The 26,640-nt window shown below is 38.6% G+C and overlaps 1 protein-coding gene across 6 annotated transcripts in view; it reads left to right on the forward strand.

Annotated features, from left to right (window-relative positions):
* The first annotated feature begins 1,638 nt into the window (after window positions 1-1,638).
* Window positions 1,639-26,640, forward strand: part of UBE2U (ubiquitin conjugating enzyme E2 U) — a 57,177-nt gene continuing 32,175 nt past the window's right edge. For 4 of the 6 annotated variants that reach the window (XM_059376771.1, XM_059376772.1, XM_059376773.1 and 1 more), the window contains exons 1-5: window positions 1,639-2,128; window positions 3,839-3,920; window positions 6,121-6,213; window positions 10,094-10,191; window positions 15,025-15,145. In XM_059376771.1, the coding sequence (XP_059232754.1) occupies window positions 2,063-2,128; window positions 3,839-3,920; window positions 6,121-6,213; window positions 10,094-10,191; window positions 15,025-15,145 (460 nt within the window). In that variant the 5' untranslated portion in view covers window positions 1,639-2,062. Of the gene's footprint in view, window positions 2,129-3,838; window positions 3,921-6,120; window positions 6,214-10,093; window positions 10,192-15,024; window positions 15,146-26,640 lie in introns of those variants that run through there. The other 2 variants (XM_059376774.1, XM_059376776.1) reach the window with 2 other exon arrangements.

Consider the following 26,640-nt stretch of genomic DNA (forward strand, 5'->3'; position numbering starts at 1 on the left):
ACTCATAAACCTACATAAATCCACGTTAAAATCTAATGGATATAAAAGGCAGCCAAAAAAATTCAATCTTAGATCCTGGTTGATGTTTTCATAGGAAAAACTCTTTTATAGTCAGTTTTATGAAATATAGACTAAAATAATTTTGTTGTGCCAAGATGTTAGTAAAATTAATTTTTTGTTGGGAATTTGTAAGCTATCATACCTGGACATGGAATTGAACATGGAGCCTTCTAAATAATTTCCCCCCACAATCCATTCTCCACAAAGGGAACCAGAGTAATTTTGTAAATGTAAATCAGAGCGGAACTCTCTCTCTCTCTCTCTCTCTCTCTGACTTAAAACCATCCACTGGGTTCCCATTGCTATTCAGATGAAACCTCCCCCCCCCCCCCCAGCGTGTTGGGCCCCACTCTAATTAAATCCCACTACCTTTTTCAAGCCCTCCGTGATTTCTTTTTTAAGCCCTGCTTTTTCCTGACTAGAACTATTGTGTTTTCATCTTCCTGGAAGAATCTGCCCTCCATTCATAAAGCTGGCTCCTTTTCATCTTATCTTCGAGGTACCCCCTCAAACTCCACTCCTGACAGAGGTCTTCCCTGACCACCACATCTAACCTTCAACTACCTGCTGCACTCTCAGTCACATTACTCTTTTATTGTCCACGTGTCACTGGTCATGTGTTTTTGTTTTGTATGCTTGTTTCATTTTTGAGTGGTTTACTGTATACTGGAACCATAAAGGCAGTCACTTCATTTGAATTGTTCCACAGAACATAATTATAATAAGTCGTTAATATTTGTGGAATGAATGAACTAATTGAACTGATAGTTTCCATAAAATTAGTAAAACAAATAAGCAACCAAAAAGCACTCTGAACCATGTTGCCCATTTCTGCAGTTGGCACTGGTAAATGAACACCTTTCAGTAGCTCCCTGCCTGCTGAAGAAGACAATAGGCAATTGTAATCCAGCGTGATAAATGCTAATGAGGAAGTAAAATAGAAGGTCCTTTAGAATCACAAAAGAGAGGAACCTAATCTTGTCTTAGAGCATGTCCGGAGGAATCGTGGGCAAAGTTAAATCGAAAGATGAGTGAAGAAAAGTGGGGGGTGGGGGGGTGGAGAAATGGTGGAAGGGATGTGGTAAATGTCTAGGTAGAAGGAACAGCAGGAGCAAAACCCTGTGGCAAAAGATGGGAACCTGAGACATTTTAAGTACTTCTCTGTTCCTGGAACATCCTCCCAAAGTAACTGTAGGGTACGATGACATAATAATGTACGCGAACGTATTATGAATGGTACCTTGCTATGTAAGTATGATTAATAAGCTCAGACTTGAACGTAATGATCACTTATTATCCGATCGTTCCTGGTATTCAAAGAACAAGGAACGCATTCCAGAGAAGGACTTCTGAAAGAAAGATCCTGGGACTTCACCTACCCTTTACACTAGTTAGGTACAGTCTACGGTCTATGTTGATGCACTGAGTCGGCTTGGCCCGGGCGGGGGGGGCGGGGATGTTGCTTTGACAACGGATCCCACGGCCTGTCAAAGTGAAACGGTTGGACGATTGGCTGCGAAGGTTTCCAGAGGCCTGCCCCCCGTCGCTGATTGGATGAGGGGCGACCCAGCTCCGCGGCTTCCCGCAGGCTCCTGTTGCTTGGCAACCGATTTGCGACCTCCAGCACGGCGGGCACCCAGTAACACCTTCACACCTGTGAAGCGTAGACTACACCGACTAACGACCCCCTCCGCTGCCTCCGCTTCGACCTCTCGCGCCCGCTTCACGCACGAACAACACGAGTTGTCCCAGGTGCTGCTCCAAGTGTCCGTTTTCCTTCTGGAAGTCTCAGCTGGGAGGAGTCAGAGGAGGAAAGAAAGTTGTTGTAAATCCAACTTAGAGCCACTTAACCTTGGGAGGACAGCGTTCTGGGGCTCCAGAAAACAAGTAGATGAGGTGGGTTTGCTCGCCTAACTCGGTGTGGAAGAGAGACCTATAAACTCCGACATCTGTCCCAGAGTAGAGGCTTGGGGACAAGTGCCAGACCCTTTGCAGCCTTATTATGTACAGCAGAGCTTACTTATTGCTGGAGAGAGACTTCCAGGAGCTGAAGGAGAACAACTTTAAGGTGAGTGCTGGGAACTTGGAGGGATGTGTCTCGTTGGGGTACGAATTTTTAAAAGCATTTCAATCCGTGTTTACTCTGTAAGGCATAATTTAGTTAAGCTTCATTCACCACTGCAGTTTTGTGATTTAATGAATTGATTGCACCGTAACAATCATCTTATAAAAATAAGAATTACTATGATTTCCTAGTAATAAGAGTTAAAAATATCGAGCACACTGTGCTGAGTAATGTATGTGTATTTAAGCCCTGACTATCTGGTAGTGACAGGTAGGTGCGGGGTAGGGCTCATTAATTACAACATTATTAAATAAGGAGTGTGGTGTTTGTCCTACCAGACACTTAAGCCCCAGAAAGGTTCAGTAAATATTTGGCCCCAAGCTTCCATCACAAGCTTCCTTTTTTTTTTTTTTTTTTAAGATCTTATTTATTTATTTCACAGAGAAATCACAACTAGGCGGGGTGGGGGGGCAGGTCCCCCGCTGAGCAGAGAGCCCAATGCGGGGCTTGATCCTAGCACCTGAGATCATGGCTTAACCCACCGAGCCACCTAGGTGCCCCATCATAGGCTTTTCTGATTCCAGACCCCTTGCTCTTAAGTCTTAAGTTCTACTACTTACTGTCTACTGCACTTTTCACCCAATGCTATCATATATAATACAGAAGTGCCTTTCCCTTATAACTTTGACACAGAGGAAGGCTTTGCCCGGAATGCCACCACAGTGAGGTCCAGAGGTGCGACAGACTGGTGTATCACTTATTCTACAGAGAATAAAAAATGGAAGGGAGAGGGAGGGGAGTCCTTCAGAGGAAGACTAGAGAGAAAGCCGCCTTAGAGGGAGGGCGAACAGGGTTACCAACAGTTGCTTCAAGTGCGCTTCTATGGCATTGTTCTGTTTCCACCCCTGCTATAGAAACATTGTCTTCTCTGGATGTCAGGAACAGTGATTGAGTCCAATAAAAATCGCAGACATACCAACCTAACATTTGATGTTGTTTGTTTCTGCTCTGCCTGCACTCTGTGGTTCTCTTGTGAAAGAGAATTTGATGAAGGAAGTGATACATGACTATAAATAATGTAGATAATAGAGATATAATGTTAATCCAGACGAGCATTTAACACACTTAATAACTGTGTGGTTGGTTAGAGATAGTTGTTGACTCTATTTAAGTGTATCCCTCAGCATAAACGATACACTTTTCCATGAAATACAGTTTTGTCCCTCCTTTGGGATAGAACCTCAAGCATAGGAAAATTCTGTTATTATATACAAGTGTAATTTTGGAGTTGTGTTTTTCTTAATGAAAATTTTCTACTTCATGCCTTCCATATGGCATCCATATAGTTCTTTTGTTCTTTAAAGCTTTGAGGAAATGTATCTTTCCAACTATTTCTGTGTTTTCTATTTGGAATCTTAAATTGCCTATTGATTTATATAACTCACATCTCAAGCTTGACTTTGTAGTCCCATTTGTGATTTCCATGCTTATGATTTATTTTAAATTTACCATTGTGTGTGTGTTTTGGAATCTACCTTAATTTCTATGTAATTAAACAATATATAATATATGACATCTCCCCAAATCAACAAATTCATAAATTAATTAGGAAAAGAAAATGTAGAGTTTATGGAATTCACTGTAACTTGACATCTGATTTTCAAAGCTGTATATTAAATATTTTCTTCTGCTTTGATTTTTTTTTAATTAAAGGGTATTACTGCCTTTCCTATACGTGAAGATCTAATGGAATGGGGAGCTGATATTGAAGGTCTACAGAATACATTTTGGCATGGTTTGTGTTTTCGAAACCAATTTACTTTTTTAAAGTCTTTATACCATTATTGGCTTATCTTCTTTACATGAATAATAAGGTTACAATATATAAATTCTCTAGAATTCTAAAGGTATTCACATGTTGTCTTTTCATCATGTGGCTTAATTTCTTACCATTTGTTAATGTAGATGGGAATTTTAGATTTGAATTTTTATGCCAAATTTTAATGTTATTACACTTTTAAGAAGCAGACACAATAAAGCACATCATTTGGGAATATCATGTAAGTTTTCTATGAAATCATAGAAGAGCTTTCAAAATTCCTACTTGCATAAAAATCCCAGTTATCTCTCGTTTTTTTCCTCCATGATTTTTCCCAAAATTTTCATAAATCAAATTCTCAAGAAGACTGGGCCACTATAACCTTTAATAACCATACACTCTTTCTTTATGGATTAACAAAATAGAGTTGTTGAGTCAAGTAGGGGAGAAAATCTAATATGTGCTATTAATGGATCTTAAATGAAATGCTGAGAAGACAGTGATTAGTTAATTTTGCCTTGGAAGGTCAGGAATGCCTATCTTCTCAAGGAAGTGACATTTGAGTTGAATCCTGAGGAATGGGTAAGTTTGTCAGGTTTGGAAGGAGGGGGAGGAAATTCAGTCTGAGTTAACAGCATGGTAAAAGCTTATAAACAAGAAGACAGTTCTAGAACAGTGAGTTCAGTAAATACGAGCAAAACAGTGAAAGGGGCAGGTGTTAGGGGATGGAAAGGACTGGGGGAAACAGGCTGAAAACACAGTGGAATTAGATTATGAGCAGACTGTCTTTTTTCCACTGTACATGTTTTCCTGCTTTGTCAAAGATTATTTGACCATAGAGTTGAGATTCCATATCTGGGCTCTCTACTCTGTTTCACTGGTCTGTGTGTCTGTTTTTATGCCAGTGCCATGCTGTCTTGGTGATCACAGCTTTGTAGTAAAGATTGAAATCAGGCAACGTGATGCCACCAGTTTTTTTTTCTTTTTCAACATTTCCTTAGCAATTCCGTGTCTCTTCTGATTCCATACAAATTTTAGGATTATTATTTTTTTTTTAAAGATTTTTATTTATTTGACAGAGAGAAATCACAAGTAGACGGAGAGGCAGGCAGAGAGAGAGAGGGAAACAGGCTCCCTGCTGAGCAGAGAGCCTGATGCGGGACTCGATCCCAGGACCCTGAGATCATGACCTGAGCCAAAGGCAGCGGCTTAACCCACTGAGCCACCCAGGCACCCCAAATTTTAGGATTATTTGCTCCAGCTTTTTGAAAAGTACCAGAGGAATTTTGATCGGAATGACATTAAAAGTACAGATTGCTCTAGGCAGTATAGACATTTTAACAATGTTTATTCTTCCGATCCAAGAGCATGGAAATGGTCTTCCATCTTTTTTGTGTCTTCTTCGATTTCTTTCATGAGTGTTCTATAGTTCCTCGAGTACAGATCTTTTACCTCTTTGGTTAGGTTTATTCCCAGGTATCTTATGGTTCTTGGTGCTATAGTAAATGGAATTGATTCTCTAATTCCCCTTTCTGTGTTTTCATTGTTAGTGTATAAGAAAGCAACTGATTTCTGTACATTGACTTTGTATCCTGCCACATTACTGAGTTGCTGTATGAGTTCTAGTAGTTTGGGGGTGGAGTCTTTTGGGTTTTCCATCTGCGAAGAGAGAGTTTGACTTCTTCATTGCCAATTTGGATACCTTTTATTTCTCTTTGTTGTCTGATTGCTGTTGCTAGGACTTCTAATACTATGTTGAACAAGAGTGGTGAGAGTGGGAGATGGAGAGGAGAGGGAAGTTGACGGAAATTGGAGGGGGAGATGAACCATGAGTGACTATGGACTCTGAAAAACAATATGAGGGTTTTGAAGGGGGGGGGTGGGAGGTTGGGGGAGCCTGGTGGTGGGTATTATGGAGGGCACATATTGCATGGAGCACTGGGTGTGGTGCATAAGCAATGAATTCTGTTACACTGAAAAGAAATTAAATTTTTTAAATGGGGGAAAAAAAGATTATGAGGAGACAGACTATGTAGAGGACTTTATGTACCATATGATCCAATTTACTTCTAAAACTCTAGGGACCTCGAGGAGTCTAAGCTAAAGAGAAACATCAGATTTTAATTAATCAATACAACATTACACTTTAGCAAAAATATTTGTTTCTTTATTATAGGATTATTCTTCCAACTGACAATAAACTTTACATCACAGTACAATTGTGTGCCTCCAGTTGTGAAATTCCTAACAATTCCTTTTCATCCAAATGGTAAGAACCAAATGAGATTTTTATCATTGGGGCTCTGTCCCTATAATCCTTGTTCCTTATAAGTGTTTGATAATGTTTCTAAAAACTTTGTTATGGTTATATTTAGTAAGCATACATATTGGGGAAAATACAAAGGCGGAAAAATGTTATCACTTTGAATTGTAATTCAGAGAGCTATTCCTCTCAACATATAAATAAATTTATTTGCTTTTTACTATGTATATATTTCTTCTACATAGTTGAAGTATTACATATGAAGTTTATAAAATGACTTTTTTTTTTTTAAAGATTTTATTTATTTATTTAACAGAGAGAGGGAGATCACAAATAGGCAGAGAGGCAGGCAGAGACAGAGTGGGAAGCAGGCTTCCTGCTGAGCAGAGAGCCTGATACAGGCCTCCATCCCAGGACCCTGAGATCATGACCTGAGCTGAAGGCCACCCAGGCACCCCTAAAGTACATAAACTTTTAAAAACTTCTCTATAGCCAACAATGTGATAAACAGAGACAAAATATGTTGACTTTTGCAAACCAAGGTATAATAATTGCAATGTGTAAAACAGAATATCTACAACATATAAAGAACACTTAAAAATCACTAAGAAAAATATAAAGCAATAGAAAAACAGACAAAGGTTATAAACAAACACTTGATAGAGGAAACATAACAAAAAAAACATAAAAAGATGTTCAGCTTCACTAGAAGAAAATAAATGCATATTAAAACAAGAATTTATGATTCATTGCTTATGCTTACAAAATGTTAAAAAATTATCCAATTTTAGTAGGGATGGGCAAACACTAGGTGGGTGGGTTTTCTGATATAATGATGACCTCACTGTGACATTTCTGGGAAGCAGTTTGGTAGTTTCTAATCAGCTATAAAAGGCAAATAGCCCTAAATCTCTGTAGTACCATGTTTATAAATTATTCCATAGAAATACTAGCACAGGTGTGGAAGAGTATGTATACTATTTAAAGGTGTTTGTTCCCAGTAATGATGTTGGAAATAGGGAAAAGGGGAATAATCTCAGTGTCTGTTAATATAGGAATTTTTAAGTAAAATATCTTACTGCTGTGTGCATAACAAGGAAGAAACATAAAGCTAGACTTTTTGGTCACTGCTATTTCTAGAATATTCAATACCTGGCACATAGCTGGTACTCAAATATATTTTCATAAATGTGTCAAGAAATATGTTGGTAATTTACTATTAAATGAAAAAAGACCCCTCAAAGAATAACACATAAGATATAATTCCATTTAATTAGAAAAACTACATTAACAGTCACACACACACACGTGTATGTGTACATTTGTATAGACCAACTGGTGGATTTTTTTTTTAAAGATTTTACTTATTTATTTTGGAGAGAGAGAACACACGTATGCATGTGCACACAGACGGGGAGGGGCAGGGGGAGAGGGAGAAAGAGAATCTCTGAAGCAGATTCCATGCTGAGCACAGAGCCTGATGTAGGGATTGATCTCAAGACCCTGAAATCATGACCTGAGCCAAAACCGAAAGTCATATGCTTAACTGACTGAGCCACCCAGGTGCCCCTAGACCAACTGGTAATAACTCTAAAGAGTGGTATTAGTAGACAAGGAAGCTTTTATATTTTACTTTATATACTTCTATGTACTTTTTCCCAAGTACATTATTACTTTGTAACTAAAACCTATTTTAAGGGATAAAATTAAATTTATGGTACATAATTCATTGTGTACATTTGCTATTATTTGTTTAACATAAACATAAGTGGAATTACTGGTTAAATGTAGTGAGGGGGGGTTGGTGTTCTTATACCCTACTCCTCACATCTTCCATTTCCAGAATAAAAAGAACCTCTGTCTCTAGGAGGAAAAGTCAGGAAACTTGTGATTGGTCTTCTTTCCCTCCCTCACTCCTTGAGTGACTTACCTATTGGAAAAATAGGGAATAAAAATTGAACACATGTGGCTCAGCACTTTCTCAACACTTTCTTTCCAGTTTCAACCCATTTTTCTTCAAAATGGGTGCCTTCTTGCTTTCTCCAGGAAGGAGACAGGCCAGCTTTCAGTTTGGGTGTTAAGTTCAAATCACGGTGCTTTTGTGGAGCTCAAGTAAAGCCATTGATCACATGCATTCTCCATTTCAGCCTTACCTATAGTAGAGTTGGTGTTTTACTTCCATCTTTCAAAAATTAGGTCTGTTTCATTATATATGAGCTTGGGAGGAGGGGAGTGTTATTTATTAGCCCCAAACTTCAAAGGATGGCTCTATATGGTTCTAAGTCTTTAGATACGTAAAGCCAGGTTGCCTTTCGGGATGTTACTTACACTTCCACCAATAACTGTGTATAAAGTCCTCATTTAGCACTCCAAATCTGGGCACTCCAAATCAGAGACATTTTTTTCCAATTTCATAAGAATGTCACTGTTATTTTAATAAAAACTTCTTTGAATACTTGTGAGTTGAACCATTTTTTTCATGTCTGTTGATTACATTTCTTATTTTGTGAACCATCAGACTTAACAATGTTATTATATTGTATTAGATATTGCAAATATTTCCCTTTGTCACTAATTTTTAAATTTTTCTTATGCTGGTTTTTTTATATATGGGATTTAAAATTTTTTATGCAGTCTTATCCTTTGAGATTTTTCCAGTTACCTTTAAACTTAGATGATCCTTTCCCCAAACAAAATCAAATCATCATTTTAATTTTTTTTAGTTATTCCATAGTCTTATTTTTCATATTTAACTCCATTCCTCTTTTAAAATACTGATTTAATTAATTTGTTAGGGCATAGGCCAAGCTTCTCTATATCTTTCCAATCTGTGTATAACAGAACAAAGCTGGCAGGGTGGTTTCAGCATCCTCAATGTGCAAGTGTCATTTCTAGATATAAGACTTTTACTCTGGGACCATTTCCAGACAGTGGGAAGGGAAAAAAGATAAAGAGGGCAAAACAGCTTCCTTCAGGAAGTATGACCTAGAAGTTGCATGCTTGCTTTCTGCTGATATCCCACAATTACAACTTAGTTACATGGCCACATCCTGCTGGGGAAAATATGGACAACCATGTATTTATCGAAAACCACACATAGGGTGGAGACAGGGGCAGGCATAGTGCTCCTTATTCCAGAAGAGATGGAAGGAAGGAAGCCTAAATACCAAAGGATAATGAGTAATTTGCACAGCACTTGTTAATGTCATTGGTTGATAATCTTCTTTTGTTGCTGAGTCATAATTGCACTTTCAACATACAACAATTTTAATACATAGTAGGATTTGTTTCTAAAGGCTCGTATCACATTAATCTCATGTCCCACCCTGCGGTTCTAATTATTGTAGTTTTATAGTACAGTGTCAAATCAAACACCCCTTTTTACCTTTTAAAATTTTATTTTCAGTTTGTAACTTTTTATTGAGAGATTTTTCTATTAGAGTAGAAATGTTTCTCTTAGTCATTTACAAAAGCTTTTTTTATATCTTAGTAAGAGTATTATTGATAATGATAATCTGTCATTTGGGAAGATTTGCTACACGTCAGGTACTCTATTAAATACTTTATTTTTTAATCAGTGAAGGAAGGTACTTTTATGATATGCCCATTTCACAATTTAGGAACATGAGACCTAGAGAGGTAAAGTTAAATTGTTCAACATAGCAGAGCTGACAGGTGGGGGAGTCAACATGCAGATCTATGTGTGTCTGAACCAAAGTCCATGCTTTTAACAGCTACACTCTATCAGCTGTCAGTCACATTCATTGAAGATACTTTTTCTGCTTTGTCTTTTGCTTTCTGATGTTGCCGTGCTATTTTGATGTTCATAAATTTTAAATAATAATTGTATTATATGTGTCAATATTCATGTATTACTTTAATACAGTAGACCAAAATACTGGTCGGGCCTGTATAGATTTTTTGGACGACCCCAATAAGTGGAATACAAGCTATACTTTGAGCAGCATCTTACTAACCCTCCAGGTAAGAACAGATTAATATAATGGTCTCTTTAATACTTTCAGTTATCCCAGTTATTCAAAATATAAGGAATGGGATGTGCAATGAATATTTAAATGATTGAAGGATTTGAGTAAACTTATTTAAATCAACAGCATTTTATGCCAAGGCTATAAAATGGAACTTATAAAGATTATTGTTTTAAAGTGAAATTGATAGTTCATGCCCTTTACAGTGAAGGAATATTTATTTTATTTTAAAAAGAGCTTTATGATTTCAATTGTAGAAATTTAGTCTCAACCTTTCTTTTGGCTTCTAACTTTATAATACTGGATATGAACTTTCCTCATTCATGAACCTTGCCTTCCTCAGAAAGGTGAATCAGATGACTACAACTTAAAATATTCAGCTTTATTCTTTATTCCTTACAGTGCTAGCTACTTGCTCTTTTATAAACTTTCATATCAAATCCAGTGATTTATTCTTTAATTCACTCATTAAGGCAGAGATTTTTTTCCTCCCTGCAGACTGATGCCTGTTTCTGGAATGGCCCTTTGCCCCCTTGATTCATGGTCCTTAGAAGCATGCCTCAGTGTTCTGTTATTTCTGACCCTCCAAAAAACCTCCTTTCTCAACTGGTGCTAAAATAAATTATTTCAGTGCCACTTGCTTTGACCACCTATAATCAGGCTCAGCGATGTTTCTGTGGACCTACCAACCCCCTCGCAAGCATGTACGTGCTCTCTCAAATAAATAAATCTTAACAACAACAAAAAAAAGGAATAGTAAAACAATGTGTTGAGGCTCAGCAGGCAGTCTGCTTGGAATTCTCTCTCTCCTCCCACTGCCCCTCTACCAACCCCATTAATACAACTTATCCAGAGCATGCTCTCTCTCTAAAAAACGGGGGGGGGGGGTGGAATGGAAAGGAAAAGAAAATCACTGATAGTCATAAAGAAAAACCTGAACCCTACTGTGATTATCATTTCCCTCTAATGTTTTCTCCCATGTTTTTGTTTAAAATCTTGTTTTAAAAAAGTTGCACATTCACTGCAGGTTAGCCTCAGTTCTATCGCCTGACAAAGAATCTACTTGTTCTCACACCTGGGCTTCATACTCTCCCTAACAGCACTATGGAGCCCCACTCCTATTATATCTTCATGCTGTTCTTCACTCACAGTGCTTGGTTCAATCCAGGTTATAAAATGTTTATAGAGGGTCACCTAGGTCATGATCTCAGGGTCCTGGGATCAAGCCCCACATCTGGCTCCCGGCTTAGCAGGGAGTCTGCTTCTCCTCCTCCCTCTACCTCTCTGCCTGCTCATGCTCTCTATCTCTGTGTCTCAAGTGAATAAATAAAATCTTTTTAAAAAATTATAATAGAGTTCTCAATTCTAAAGTTACAAACCCAAGCAAGTCTTGAACCTTAAAAAGTGCTCAGTCCAGTTTCTGATTGGCAATCCATTTTCTCCTTCCCTCTTGCTCAGTCTGGGAAGCAGCTGCATACATTGGAAGAGTCCTCCACTGGGATGCCTTTCCTGACCCTTTTCAGAGGTAGAATAGATGCCTTTGGCGTTTGAGGGATTTCTTTTGTCTCCCATCCACTTAGTGGTACTCCAGGCAAATTTCTATGAGAGGACTGTAATATTGTAATGCACATACTGTTTTCTTACCTGCCTTCGCCTATTAGACTGCAAGCTCCTCAAGGTCAGAGAACAGGTACAATTCATCTCTGATTCTCCAGTACCTACCTAGAACAATGCTGACAGTAGATGTTAAGTAACATGAATAAAAGAATGAACCTGAATTTTTTACGTTGTTCCAAAATATGGTTTATATGTATAAATTATTTGACCTATTTATTTTCCACTTATCATTTTATCTCAAGTAATTTTCAAATTGCTGCAGTTACTATTTTAATGATTATTTAATACTCCTTTCAAGGTCATGCTGCCCAGTAGAACTTTCTACACTGATAGAAATTTCTAATATCTGCAATGTCCAATATAGTAGGCACTAGCCACTAGCTACTGTGCACTTGAAATGTGGCTAGTGTAACTGAGGAGAACTGGGTTTTTCATTTATTTTGTTTAATTTCAATTTAAATAATCACATATGGCTGATACCTGCTATAATGGACAGTACACAGACCATAATTTCTGAATATTTCCCTTTGAACAATAGGTGAAACATATGTATAATTATCACATTGTTATTCAAGGGAGTGGCATTTGAAATAGTGTTTAAAATATTTTAGTCTAAATATACTAATCATCTCCTCCTAAAATTTTTATAATCTTATAAAAGATTATAAGAACACTTGTACTTCAGTATATAGTGGAAAGGTAAATAGTAACACCATCCATGAAAGGAATTCCAAATACATGGGCTTTAACTAATTGGAAATTACAAATTGTACCTACTGTTGCAGTTTTATACTGATGCTCCAGTTTTTTGTCCTTGTCCTCTGGAAAGCTGCTTATGTTGTTCCACACTATCACATGGCTAATTTAAAGTTGGACCTTGGGACACCTGGGTGGCTCAGTCAGTTAAGTATCTGCCTTCGGTTCAGGTCATGATCCCAGGGTTCTAGGATCAAGTCCCACATCAGGCTCTCTGCTCACTCACTATAGAGCCTGCCTCTCCTTTTGTCCCTCCCCCTGCTTCTGTGCATGCTCGCTCACTCTCTCTTTCTCTTTCTCTCTGACAAATAAAGTAAGTCTTTAAAAAGATAAAAGTACCTTTTCTTTTTACCATTTTAGTAGGGTGTTCATTTTAATTTATTCATTTTAATTCATTTTAATGATTCATTTTAATATATTTAAGTTCTTAAAAATCATTAAGTATACTTAGTAGCTTGTATAAACATAATATGAAAAGGTCTTAGACATAGTGTCAATGCAAAGACTATTGAATAAACTTTACCAGATGTGCCTCTCTGAGTAGGATTATCACTCCAGCCAAAGACTAAAGCTTACTCTTGAAGATAAGTTTCATCTGCTTCCTGCCCACTTTGAGAGGTATAGTGCAATCCACACTGAATCCTTATTTAAGCAACTTAGAATATTCTTGGAGATATAGCTCAAATGTGTTTTCCAAACAGAAAAACTCAATTAACAGCAGTAAATTCTTATTGCCTTTGAATTATAAAATATCAGATTATTGCTTTCATTAGTGATGACTGCCATCATTTCTATGACACTTAAGTCACAGTTATCCACTTTGACCTTCATTTACACTTAAGTATTCTGGTAGTTATTATTTGGGGTATATTTAATTATCCAGTTTGTGTGTTATAATATTCAAAATACTGAAATTATTGAACAAATACTTGCAGTTTGGGAAAATAATAGTTTTGAGGTGCTAGATAAACAAGATTGTGGTTTATCAGAACTATTAAGTTTTGGTTACTACTGGTCCCCTATTTTGTCCAGATGCACATATACTCTAGCAGGCAGAATTTTATTTTATTTTATTTTAAGATTTTATTTATTTGAGAGAGAGAGAGCACAAACAGGGGAAGGGGCAGAAGCAGATTCCCTGCTGAGTGAGGAGCCTGATGCAGGGCTCAATCCCAGGACCCCATGGTCATGACCCAAGTCAAAGACAGATGCTTTACCGACTGAATCACCCAGACAGCAGGCAGAATTTGAAAGATAATCTCTCCAAGACTTTCATCCTCTGGTTATTTAATCTAATCTACATACTGCTGTAAAAGGGCTTTGCAGATGGAATTATGGGAAGGTTATATGACCCCTTAACAATAGAAGAGGAAGGTGGAAAGAGTAGAAGAAGAATGGCTGTGGCAGGAGGGAACATCAGGGAGATTCCAAGCATAAGAAAGATTTTTCATACCTTAACTGCTCTGAAAAATAAGGGTCCAGTTGTAATTTGCAAGAGACCTCTTGGAGCTAAAGATAGCTCCGGGCTAACAGCCAGCAAGGAAACAGGGACTTCAGTCCTACAAATGCAAGGGACTGAATTCAGCTTACAGACAACACGAATGAGGTTGGAAACAGACTTTCAGAATCACTGATAAGAGCCCAGTCAGCTGACACTTTGATTTTAGTCTTACTAAATCTGGAAAAGAGAAACCAGACTGACCACCCCAGACTTGCTACCTACAGAAATGTGAGACAATGAATTTGTATTATTTTAAGTTGCTAAATTTGTGTAACTCACAGCAGCAATAGAAAACTGTAGATACCAAATTCATTCAATGTTCTGGAGAGATGTTGAAGTATACACAGTATACACAGCCTTATTACATACATTTGTTTATCCATGACCTAAATATGATCTTATTATAAAAATTAAACTTGTTTTTTTTTTAATTTTATTTATTTATTTGACAGAGAGAGATGACAGGCAGAGAGGCAGGCAGAGAGAGAGGAGGAAGCAGGCTCCCTGCTGAGCAGAGAGCCCGATGTGGGGCTCGATCCCAGGACCCCGAGACCATGACCCGAGCCGAAGGCAGCGGCTTAACCCACTGAGCCACCCAGGCACCCCTAAACTTGTTTTTTAATGGAAATGTTTCACCGTTTCCTAATGTTTAGTTTCCTTTCTATATAAATTGAATTTAAGTTCACATGATAGAAAGGAATAGGCTAGAGGAAGGAACTTGTAACTTGCTTTGATCCCAGTGTTTGTCTCATGTATGTGCAGAATAACACCAAGACAGACCAAGTTTCTTGAGACTAGAATCTATGTATCATTTGTCTTTGTGTCTGTCTCCAAATAGATACATAGTAGCCATGCAATAAATGCTTGTTACTCTTGTATGTGTTGGCTTGTCTTTCTACTCTAGCAAAAGAGTTTACTTTAAAAACTTAAAGTTTTATTTTTTTTTTCCTATAGGTTATGCTTTCTAATCCAGAGCTAGAAAATCCAGTGAATTTGGAAGCAGCCCAAATGCTGATTGAAGATGAATCTCTGTATAAACAAGTAGTTCTAAGACTTTTCAACCAACCATCACAATGTAAGAGGTGCTTTTTTATTTGTTTTTTGTCAATTATTTGTTATGCATTTATAGAAAATAAAGGACCTAACAAGTAACTATTATAAAAGGGACTATTTTCTGTATCCATTCAAGTAATGAAATCGTACTAAGATTTCTCCTATTGTACCTCTTTGTCAAGCCAGTCAGTTATCACAAAGTCTATCAAAAAGTGGTTATTCTTTAAAGGTTATCAGTGATCATAAGCTTAGCATTTTTAAATGTTATGGTCATATGAATGGGTGGTGCTGACTGAAACTTATTTCCCCATCATAAAGATACGACATCTGATTTTAACTCTTTGATCTATAATGGATATTTCCCAGATTTCCCCTGCAGGAGCCCTGATCTTACTGAACAGGGACTTCTTTCCTTTTGCTTAACGAAATGTTCAGCTTTTTGTTCTGAAGAGTTCATCCCCAAGATATTTTTTCTAAGAGTCCATGTGGAAATGACATCTGAGGCTCTTCAGTCTTACTGCTTTACTGATCAATGTTTTTTTTTTTTTTCCTTTTGATACCCTTGTTTTGCTCTCTCTTATCCTGCCAGTGACCTCTTCATGACTTAGCCCAGTGTCTCTACTGCTTCTCGGTGCTTTCTGCAGTTAGCAGGATAATGCTATTGGTTCCCTGTGCCCAGAGGCATTCATCACAAATGAGTGTTGGGGCCCAAGTGACCCATAGTTCTTTCCTCTCTGTCCTGCCCTCCTTCCAGCCATGCACAGCAGCCAGGCATAGTAGCTGCTATCATTACCTCCCTAATACAAGCCCTGCTGTTCAGACTCATTCTGCCAAACTCATCTCTCATGTGCTTTTTCTTCAGATGTCCCCTGTTTCTTTTTCCAGTCCCCTTCCAGGGCCTGCCAGTCCATTATCTAGGGTTGTACAGTTGTGGCCAAGTTCAAGTGCTCCTCTACAGAGCTTTGCATCTGATGGAAATCAAGCAGTGTTGATCAGGTATCCCTTTTGGTAACTTCAAACATGTCATGATTGTCTTGGAGTTCCTCAAACATTCCCTGACAGTTGTGAAGCTGGTTTGTGCACAGAGGAATCCTCTTGCTTCATTCTGACCACATTTCTGACCTCCCAGAATACTGTAGCATCCACTACTGTGTCCTCTGTGCTCAGTTGCTATTTGTAGAATGAATGAATGAATAATTTATATCACTTAACCCTTCACTGAGCCCTGCAGTGCTATCATCATGAAGAACTATTCTATAGCAAAGCTATATTCATAGTCTGGCAAGTGGAAATTTAAAAACTGGTTTTAAAGGATTGTCTATAGTAAATGATTCTGTGCAATAGATTTTGGGTTTTGCCTGCCAAAAGGAAGGATGAGAAAGAAACTGAAGAGAAGTCAGCCCTTCCTTTGTCCCTCTGCCTAGTGGATGCCATCCTTCACTCCTTTCCGTTCTCCAGTTGTACCAAGTCAGACAGAAAAGCTGCCCCAACTGCCAAATCATCTCACAGATGAACAAGAGCAAATAGTACTTTGGCAGGTTTTCACTACATTCTTTAGTTATGGTGGTGAAATATGTGGAAATCCAAGACAGCAGTAATCAGCCTGCTTGCCATCTCAGCCCGACTAGGAGTGGTAGCCTCGGGTGCCATGAAGAGAGTGACTTCCTGCAGCTTCCAAGGGAAGAAGTGTCCATGATACAGCAGGCGCAACTGCTCAGGGACAGGGGAGAAGTTGCAGAAAATGCGTGTACCCTAAATTAGATGGTAGTCTACAACTGTGTGGATTTCTGTGAAAAAATTGCATCCAGTGAGAATTACTTATAACAATTTGAAAAAAGGTCTCACTAGAATGCTGCAGGAATCACCCTTCAGGGCGCCTGGGTGGCTCGGTGGTTTAAGCCGCTGCCTTTGGCTCAGGTCATGATCTCAGGGTCCTGGGATCAAGTCCCGCATCGGGCTCTCTGCTCAGCAGGGAGCCTGCTTCTCTCTCTCCCTCTGCCTCCCTCTCCATCTACTTGTGATTTCTCTGTCAAATAAATAAATAAAATCTTTAAAAAAAAAAAAAAAGAATCACCCTTCATATAATTTCAAAATGCTAACAAAGAGATCTAGAAAAAGCATAAAGGAAATTACTACCTTTTTAGATAACACAAAACTGGAACAGATAGTTAATTGTATAAATGAGAAACTCAAGAGGCAATGAACTATCATCTCTGTAGGCATCGATTATAGACCAGAACCATGTCCTCAGAGTAGTGTCTGGTTGTAGGCACTGAATAAAAATTCATAGAATTTATTTATAGAATGACCAAATGAAAAAATATTTGTAAACTTAGATCCTGATTTTATGTCCTAGTTTACACAGGCTTTCACATACATTTATTCATCTGATCCTCTGCTCCTTCCTCAGTAGGAAGTGGTTGGCTCGAGGCCATAGAGAGCAAGCTGTAGAACCAGAACGTCAACCTAGGCACTGCCCTTCCCTGTGCCTCCATATTTAATGGGATGGGCATAAAGCATTCATTTGGGATCAGAGGATTAAAATCTCCAAGTAAAGAATGGGAGAGGCCTGACTTGATAGCAGAACTCTATGAAAAAATTCTTGCGGAGCTATTTGATCACCAACTTAATGTTAGCCACTCACAGAAAGTGCCATTCCACAGAGCATGTGTTGTACGGTAATTCTGCGCTGCTCTGATGTGCTGGGCCTTCACCTGGAACACCGGCTTGCTCAGTGTGGAGCATCACGTTTCCTGAGCTGAAGAAACCGTGTATGTTCAGCGAGTGGAAGAAATGACCCAAGGCAGTTGTAAAAGCTGTTTTCAAATATTTGAAGGACTTTCATATAGAAAAGGGAAATTTCTTCTGTTGTCTCAAAAAACCTGACATAGCTACAATCAGCTGCACCTTCTCCAGGCCTACTAGGTTGTAGCCTCTATAGTCCAGAATCTGCAGGCTTAGCCCTGCCTTGTGCTAGAACCTATCTTGACTATACGGGGGTCTTTTCCCTCATCATCAGTGGTCTGGAATTAATTTTGTTACCCTAAGCCTGAGTCCAGTGTTTGGTACGCAGACATGCAAATGCCTCTCCTCCTCAAACATTCCATAATGTGTTGTTTGCCTATCTTGAGCAGCTAGGTCTTCTCGACCTTGGTGTTTTGACAAGAACACACCGAGCTCTGAGCTCAACCTGTAAGGGCCTACTTAGCCAGAGCGAGCCATTTTGCTGTTTATGCAATAAACTTAGATTGAACCTTACCCTTCCATCCAAGAGGAAAGTGCTTAGAAACAGAACTGGTGAAATATGACTGACCAGCCCCTGATAATGGAGCCCACATACAAGGACATGTCCGGCCAGGTGGAAACGTCCAATCAGTAAAAGCGCACGTATTACCTCCCTACCCACCAAGGATGAACCAGGCCAGGTGGAAACGTCCAATCAAGGGAAAGCGCACGTATTACCTGCCAAGGAGTGTGAGCCCCGCCTATCAGGTGCCAGACAAAGGCTCCTGATTCCAGCCAAGGTCATAGGCTGAAATAAATGACTATCATGGGGTGAATTGTAATTCAATTGGCCACCTGTGTGTGGCCAGGCTCAACCACATGGCCTTTACTCTATAAAAGTTAGTCTGTGAGACTGGGAGGGATCGCCTCTTTGCAAGAGACGGCCCTGGCCGGTCAGTTTGATTCTCGATGCTTGGCGCGAAATAAAGCTTTGCTTGACCTTCGCTTTGTATCAGTCTCGTCCTTTTGTCTACTGACCCTTTCAAACCCAGCTGGTGGAGGTCCCGATGACCTTCCCAAATCCTGTCATCCTCTTTTGGACCTGGACCCCCTCTCCCTTACTGATAGTGAGGGTGCTAACATATACCAGACTGCCTGGACAGCCCCGAGATAATTATTTCTAGCACACCCTTTGACGCTGTGCTCCAGTTTGCATAACAAATTACAAAATCCATTGGGTGCCTGATTGATCTGTCCTATAAGCAAACGCCATAGTAGTTACAACATCCCTGGTGGTAACACCCATCCAGATCCCAGCTGGCCAAACAGGAAGAAGAATTTTCTAAAAATTCAAGTTGCTTAAGAATTGAGAAGGTTGGGGCGCTTGGGTGACTCTATCATTATGTGTCTGCCTTGGGCTCGGGTCCTGATCCCAGGGTCCTGGGCTCATGCCCTGCGTCACATAGGGCTCCCTGCTGGGTGGGAAGCCAGTTTCCTCCCTCTCCCACTCCCCCTGCTTGTGTTCCCTCTCTCTCTGTGTCTCCGTCAGTCAAATAAATAAATAAAATCTTTTAATTAAAAAAAAAAAGGCATTGAGAAGGCTTGGGGCACCCGGTGGCTCAGTGGGTTAAGCCTCTGCCATTGGCTCAAATCATGATCTTGGGGTCCTAGAATGGAGCCCCGGGTCAGTCTCCCTGCTACTCAGGGAACCTGCTTCTCCCTTTCCTTCTGCCTGCTGCTCCCCCTGCTTGCGCGCGCTCTCTCTCTCTCTCTCTCTCTCTCTCTCTCTCTCTGTGAAATAAATGACTAATTTAAAATTAAAAAAATAAAGAGAAGAGAAGGCTACCTTGGGAGGTAGTATCACTAACAGCCTGATTTGAGAAGTGGTGTTCAGTCAGTCAAGTTTAAGAGCTCTTTTTCACATGTTGTAAGAGAGCTTCTTGTTCAGTGTCAGGAGCTAGTCTAGGGAATTTTTCAAATACCTCCCAAAGTGGGCTTCAGCTTGTTTATAAAGCTTGGAAGAAGGAGGCGAAAAGATCTGGAAGGAGATAACGCATAACTACTGTCTTGCATCTCAGCTTCTGCTTATTGGTACTTATTTTCTAATGTGTCACAGGGATTTTATACAAGCCTATATTGTCCTTTTTTACCCCAGTCTGAGTGAATTTTTGTTTCTATGTGGTTATATAGTCAAATAAAATTCATTTTGTTTATCATTTTTTTAAGGCACAAGGTTTATATAATCTTAAAAAATCTTTGGTTGAAAGAAAATAAGAGTGTAAAAATGGTAAAACTCAGTAACAGTGGCTACACCTAACATAGTATTTTTTCTTTGAGCTAGGCATATTCCTGTAGCTTTTGTTAAATAAAAGAGTCATGCTAATGAGTTTCAGATACTTACCTGAATAAACTGTAATATAATAACTGACAGATATTATGACAGAATGATAATAATAATGGAGAGGAATTATAGAAATATCAGGGAGATTATAATACTAATTTACATTACATAGCTTTTAAAACCTGGTCATTGTGCAAATAAATCCCATTCTTCTTGTGGTTAGGAAGATGTTGTGATAGGCATTTTGTTCCTTTTTCAGTCCAAGCTTCCAATTAGTTCATTGGGTTTTTTGTTTGTTTCATCCTCCTAACAGTAGAACAATTTTAAAGAAAATTTTTTCTATGCTTAAAGTAGGTAATGACTCAGAAGATTTCTGGTTTTGTTTTATTTTGCTTTTCTCTTTAGAGAGATTGCTTTTTGTTGTTAGGTATAGAAATACCTCTTCCCCTGGAAAATATACATTCTGGATGTCAAAGGAAAACAAATTTAGTCCAATAGCACAGCTTGTGAAAGAACATGTGCTTTAGCACCTTCATTCAGACTCAGTTTGGTTGTTGATGACTGCAGTATTGTTTGTAGACATCTTGTTACGCACAGATGTGAGGAGATGTGGAGACCAAGTTGAACTGGATGGGGAATGTGGATCTACTTGGTGGAGTTACAAACCTTTTTTTTTCCTGTTTGTATTTTGTTGTACCAGATAGTCCAGTAACTTTCAGCAAAGTATCTAGTTGGTAGCTTTAACTAAAAATATTGTATATTTTCTGTCAAAGAAATATATGTTCATAGCTTCAAAGAACAAAAGATATGAATTCTTTCTTTTTTTTTTAAGATTTTATTTAGTTATTTGACAGAGAAATCACAAGTAGATGGAGAGGCAGGCAGAGAGAGAGAGGGAAGCAGGCTCCCTGCTGAGCAGAGAGCCCAACGCGGGACTCAATCCCAGGACCCTGAGATCATGACCCGAGCTGAAGGCAGCAGCTTAACCCACTGAGCCACATTCATATATTTTTTTAAATTCCAGGGTAGTTAAAATACAGTGTTATATTCATTTGGGGCATACAGCATAGTGATTCAATAATTCTGTACATTATTCAGTGCTCATGATGATAAGCATATTCTAATCCCCTTCACCTATTTCACTTACCCCCACCGACCTCGCCACTGGTATGAACAAATTTGTTCTCTGTAGTTAGGAGTCTGTTTTCAGGTTTATCCCTTTTTAAATTTTGTTTGTTTCTTAAATTCTACATATGAGTGAAATCATGTTGTATTTGCCTTTCTCTGACTAACTTATTTCATTTAGCCTAATACCTTCTAGATCCACCCCTGTTGTTATAAATGGCAAGATTTCACTTTTTTTATGGCTGAGTAATATTTGTGTGTGTGTGTATTTCACCTCTTCTTTATTCATTCATCTATCAGTGGACACTTAGATTGCTTCCATATTTTGGCTTTTGTAGATAATGCTGCTATAAACATAGGTGTGCATGTATCTTTTTGAATTGCTGTTTTCTAATTCTTTGGGTAAACACCCAGTAATGGGGTTACTGGATCTTACGGTAATTCTAGTTTTTAATTTTTTGAGGAATCTGCATGCTGTTTTCCACAGAGGTTGTACCACTTTGTATTCCACTAATAGTCAAGTGAGAATTGATTTTTCTTCATATCCTTGCCAGCACTTGTTGTTTCTTTTGTTTTTTATTTTAGCCATTCTGATAGGCATAAGGCGATACCTCATTGTGATTTTGATTTGCATTTCCCTGATGATGAGTCATGTTAAGTATCTTTTCATATGTCTGTTGGTCATCTGGATATCTTCTTTGGAGAAGAAGGAAAAGTTCTCAATTTTTCACCATTGACTATAATGTTAGCTTTGGGTTTTCATATATGGCCTATATTATGTTTAGGCTTGTCCCCTCTAAACCTACTTTGTTGAGAGCTTTGATCATGAACAGATCTTATACTTTATCAAATGCTTTTCCTGAATGTATCCTTTCTCTTGTTAATGTGATATGTTATGTTAATTGATTTTCAAATTTTGAACCACTTATGCATCCCAGGAACAAATCTCCCTTGATTGTGGTGAATGATTTTTTTAATGTATTGTTAGATTCAGTTTGCTAATATTTTGTTGAGGATTTTTGCTTGTATGTTTACCAGAGATAGTGGCCTCTAATTCTCTCTCTCTCTCTTTGGTAGTGGCTTTCTGTGTGCTTTTAGTATCAGGGTAACAGTAGCCTAATAGAATGAATTTGAAAGCTTTCCTTCCTCTTCTACTTTTTGTAATAGTTTGAGAATAGGTGTTAACTCTTCTTTAAATATTTGGTAGAATTCACCTGTGTACCATCTGGTCCTGGACTTTTGTTTGTTGGGAGTTTTTAAATTATTGATTCAGTTTCATTGCTGGTAATCAGTCAGTCTGCTCAAATTTTCTATTTCTTTCTGATTCAGTTTTGAGAGGTTGTATGTTTCAAGGAGCTTATCCATTTCTTCTAGGTTGTCCAGTTGGTTGGCATGCAATTTTTCATAATATTCTATTAAAATCCTCTGTATTTCTGTGGTATCAGTTGTTATTCTCCTCTTTCATTTTTGATTTTGAAATTCCCCCTTCCTCCCTTCCTTCTTTCCTTATTTTCCATTCCTAGTGCATCCTTTCCTTTCCTTCCTTTCTTTCTGTTCTTTCCTTTCTTTTCTTCCTTCCTTCTCTCTTCTTTCTTTCTTTCTCTGGTTAAAGTTTTATCGATTTTGTTGATATTTTTAGAGAAACAGCTCCTGATTTCATTGAGCTGTTCTATTTTTGAAAGTTTTCTATTTTGTTTATTTCTGCTCTAATCTTTATGATTTCCTTCCTCCAACTGGTTTCACGTTTTGTGGTTCTTTTTTCTAGCTCCTTTAGGTGTAAGGTTAGGTTGTTTGAGATTCTTTTCGCTTAAGGTAGGCCTGTATTGCTACAAACTTCCTTCATAGAACAGGTTTTGATGCACCCCCCAAATTTTGGACCCTTGTGTTTTCACTTTCATTTATCTCCATATATTTTTTGATATCCTCTTTGATTTCCTGGTTGACCCTTTCATTGTTTAGTAACATAGTACTTAACCTCCATGTATTTGTGTTCTTTCCAGAGTTTTTCTTGCAGTTGGTTTGTAGATTCATAGTGTTGTGGTTAGAAAAGATGTGTAGTGTGAATTTAGTCTTTCTGAATTGGTTGACTTGTTTTGTGGCTGAACATGTGATCTGTTCTGAAGAATGTTCCATGTGCACCTGAAAAAAATGTATATTCTGCTGTTTTAGAAAGGAATGTTGTAAATATATCTGTTCAATCCATCTGATCCAATGTGTCCTTAAAAGCCACTGTTTCCTTATTGAATTTCTGTTTGGATGATCTATCCATTGATGTGAGTGGGGTGTTAAAGTTCCCTGCTATTGGGACGCCTGGGTGGCTCAGTTGGTTGGACGACTGCCTTCGGCTCAGGTCATGATCCTGGAGTCCCGGGATTGAGTCCCGCATCAGACTCCCAGCTCCATGGGGAGTCTGCTTCTCTCTCTGACCTTCTCCTCGTTCATGCTCTCTCTCACTGTTTCTCTCTCAAGTAAATAAATAAAATCTTTAAAAAAAAAATAAAAATAAAGTTCCCTGCTATTATTGTATTTCTATCAATTTCTTCCTTTATGCTTGTTATTAGCTGCTTTATATTTTTGGGTTCTCCTATGTTGGGTGCATAAATATATACAATTGTTATATCTTCTTGTTGGATTATTCCCTTTATAATTACATAGTGTCCTTCTTTGTCTCTTATTACCATCTTTGTTTAAAATCTATTTTGTTCAATATCAGTATTGCTACTCCAACTTTCTTCTTACTTCCATTTGCATGATAAATGCTTTCCCATTCCTTTACTTTCAATATGCATGTGTCTTTAGATCTGAAATGAGTCTCTTTTAGGCAGCATATAGGTGGGTCTTGCTCTTTTATCCACTCCATCATCCTATGTCCTTTGACTGGAATGTTTAGTCCATTTACATTCAAATTAATTATTGATAGGTATGTACTTATTGCCATTTTGTTATTTTGTGATTGTTTGTGTAGTTCTCTGGTGCTTTCTTCTCATGGCTGTCCTTTCTTATGATTCACTGGTTTTCTTTAGTAATATACTTGGGTTCCTTTCTCCCTGTTTTATTTGCATATCTATTACCAGTTTTTGATTTGTGGTTACCATTAGCTTTATATATAACATCTTATGCATATAACAGTTTATATTAAGTTGATGGTCATTTAGGTTTGAACCCATTCTTTCCCCTTTCTCGTCTGTTATGGTGTCATACTTTATATTCTTTTAATTTGTGAATCCCGTGACTGGTTTCTATAGATATGTTTAATTGTACTGCTCTTGTGCTTCCTACTTTCCTTACTCCCACTTGGGGTCTTTCCATTCCACTCAAAGATACATCTTGAACACTTCTTGTTGGGCTAATTTAGTGGTGATGAATTCCTTTAACTTTTGTATGTCTAGGAAATTCTTTATCTCTTCTTCTTTTCTGAATGATAGTCTTGCTGGATAGAGTTATTCTTGGGTGCAGCTTTCTTTCCGTCAGCATTTTGAATGTATCATGCTACTCCCTCTGGCCTGCAAAGTTTCTGCTGAAAAATCAGCTGATAGCCTTATGAGGTTCCCCTTGTATATAACTGTTTTCTTTCTCTTATTGCTTTAAAAATTCATTTTCACTATTTTTTAAAAAATATTTTATTTATTTATTTGAGAGAGAGAGAGTAAGAGAGAGTATGAGCAAGGAGAAGGTCAGAGAGAGAAGCAGACTCCCCGTGGGATCTGGGAGCCCGATGCGGGACTCGATCCCAGGACTCTAGGATCATGACCTGAGCTGAAAGCAGTCGCTTAACCAACTGAGCCACCCAGGCGCCCCTTTTTCACTATTTTTTGCCATTTTAACTACTGTATATCCTTCTGTGGGACTCCTGGGATTTATTTTCTTGGGGGCTCTCTGTGCCTCTTGGATCTGGATTTTAGCTTCCTCCCCCATACTCAGGAAGTTTTCAGTTATTATTTCTTCAAATAAATTTTCTCTTCCCTCCTCTCTCTCTTCTTCTGGGATTCCTATGATGCAAATGCTGTTATGCTTAGTGGTGTTACTGAGTTCCCTTAGTCTGTTTTCATTGTTTATTATTTTCTCTCTCTCTTATTCAGCTTGATTTCTTTCTATTACTCTGTCCTCCAGGGCACTGATCCATTTTTCTGCTTCCTCTAGTCTGCTATTTATTCCATTTAGTATATTTCTAATTTTAGTTAATTTTAGTTTTTGAGATCTTCATTTCTGATTGGTTCTTTTTGTTTTTCATCTTTTTGTTGAGGGTCTCCTTGAGGTCCTCCAGTCTTTTCTGAAGTCCAGTGAATATCTTTTTGACTTTAAATCATTAAAATTAAATTAAATTACTTTAAATTATATATCAAGCATATTACCTAATCTTCATTTTGTTTAGCTCTCTTGCTGTGATTTTGTCCTGTTCTTTTATTTGGGGCCTATTCTCCTGTCTCCTCAGTTTGTCTAACTCTCTGTGTCTGTGTCTTTATGTTAGGAAGGCAAAGTAGTGACCTCATGAAGAGGTCCTATAGTGCCCTGCAGTCCAGTATCCCCTGTTCACCAGAACTTGATGACTCAGGGGTATCTTCTATGTGTTTTGCACATAGTAGTAGTACCCTGCAGTCCAGTATCCCCTGTTCAGCAGAACTTGATGATTCAGGGATATCTTTTATGTGTTTTTCATGCTCTGCTGTTGTGGATGAGCCACTTTTTTCTTCCATCCAGTCATTTGCAGTGGCTCTCTTTTCCTGTTGTGAGCAGGCTTTTGTCATTATGATATTAGTGGGTCAGTCTGGGGCCACTTTGGACTTGAGTCAGACCTGGTATTTACCAGAGATGCAGTAGAATCAAATTACTGGGCACATTCCATGTGTTGTTCCCTTAGAAACTTTTGTGACTCACTGCTAGGGCCATAGTTAGACTGGCGTGTGTGGTTCTCTTCCCCTCTCCCCAGTTCAGGAGTCACTTTGGGGTGGTCCTGGCCCCTGTTGGGGCTGCTTGCACGTGGCCAGGCTTGTAGTACCACTTTGGATGGGCTCCCACCAAGGGTGTATTTGAGATGGCAGGTCAGCAGGAGAAAGCAAGGTCAGGGATTAGGGTTTTAGCAAGGTTTGTGTGGGTCTGTTGTGGGAGGGAATCTGCAACTGCCTAGGAAAACTATCCAGGCTTGGGTGGCATTTCCACAGAAGAACAGGGAGACAGAGAAAGCTATTAGCCAGCTAGGTGGACTGTTGGTGCTGTACTGGTTCCTGCAGATGTCCATGTGTTTAGGTTTGGTGGCAGAGGAGGCAAATGGCATGCAATAGCTCTTTTGTTCTTGGAGAAGCCTCTCAAAGTTCCTTGCCCATCCAGCA

This window comes from Mustela nigripes, chromosome 14 (assembly GCF_022355385.1).
Source record: "Mustela nigripes isolate SB6536 chromosome 14, MUSNIG.SB6536, whole genome shotgun sequence".
Taxonomy (NCBI): Eukaryota; Metazoa; Chordata; class Mammalia; order Carnivora; family Mustelidae; genus Mustela; species Mustela nigripes.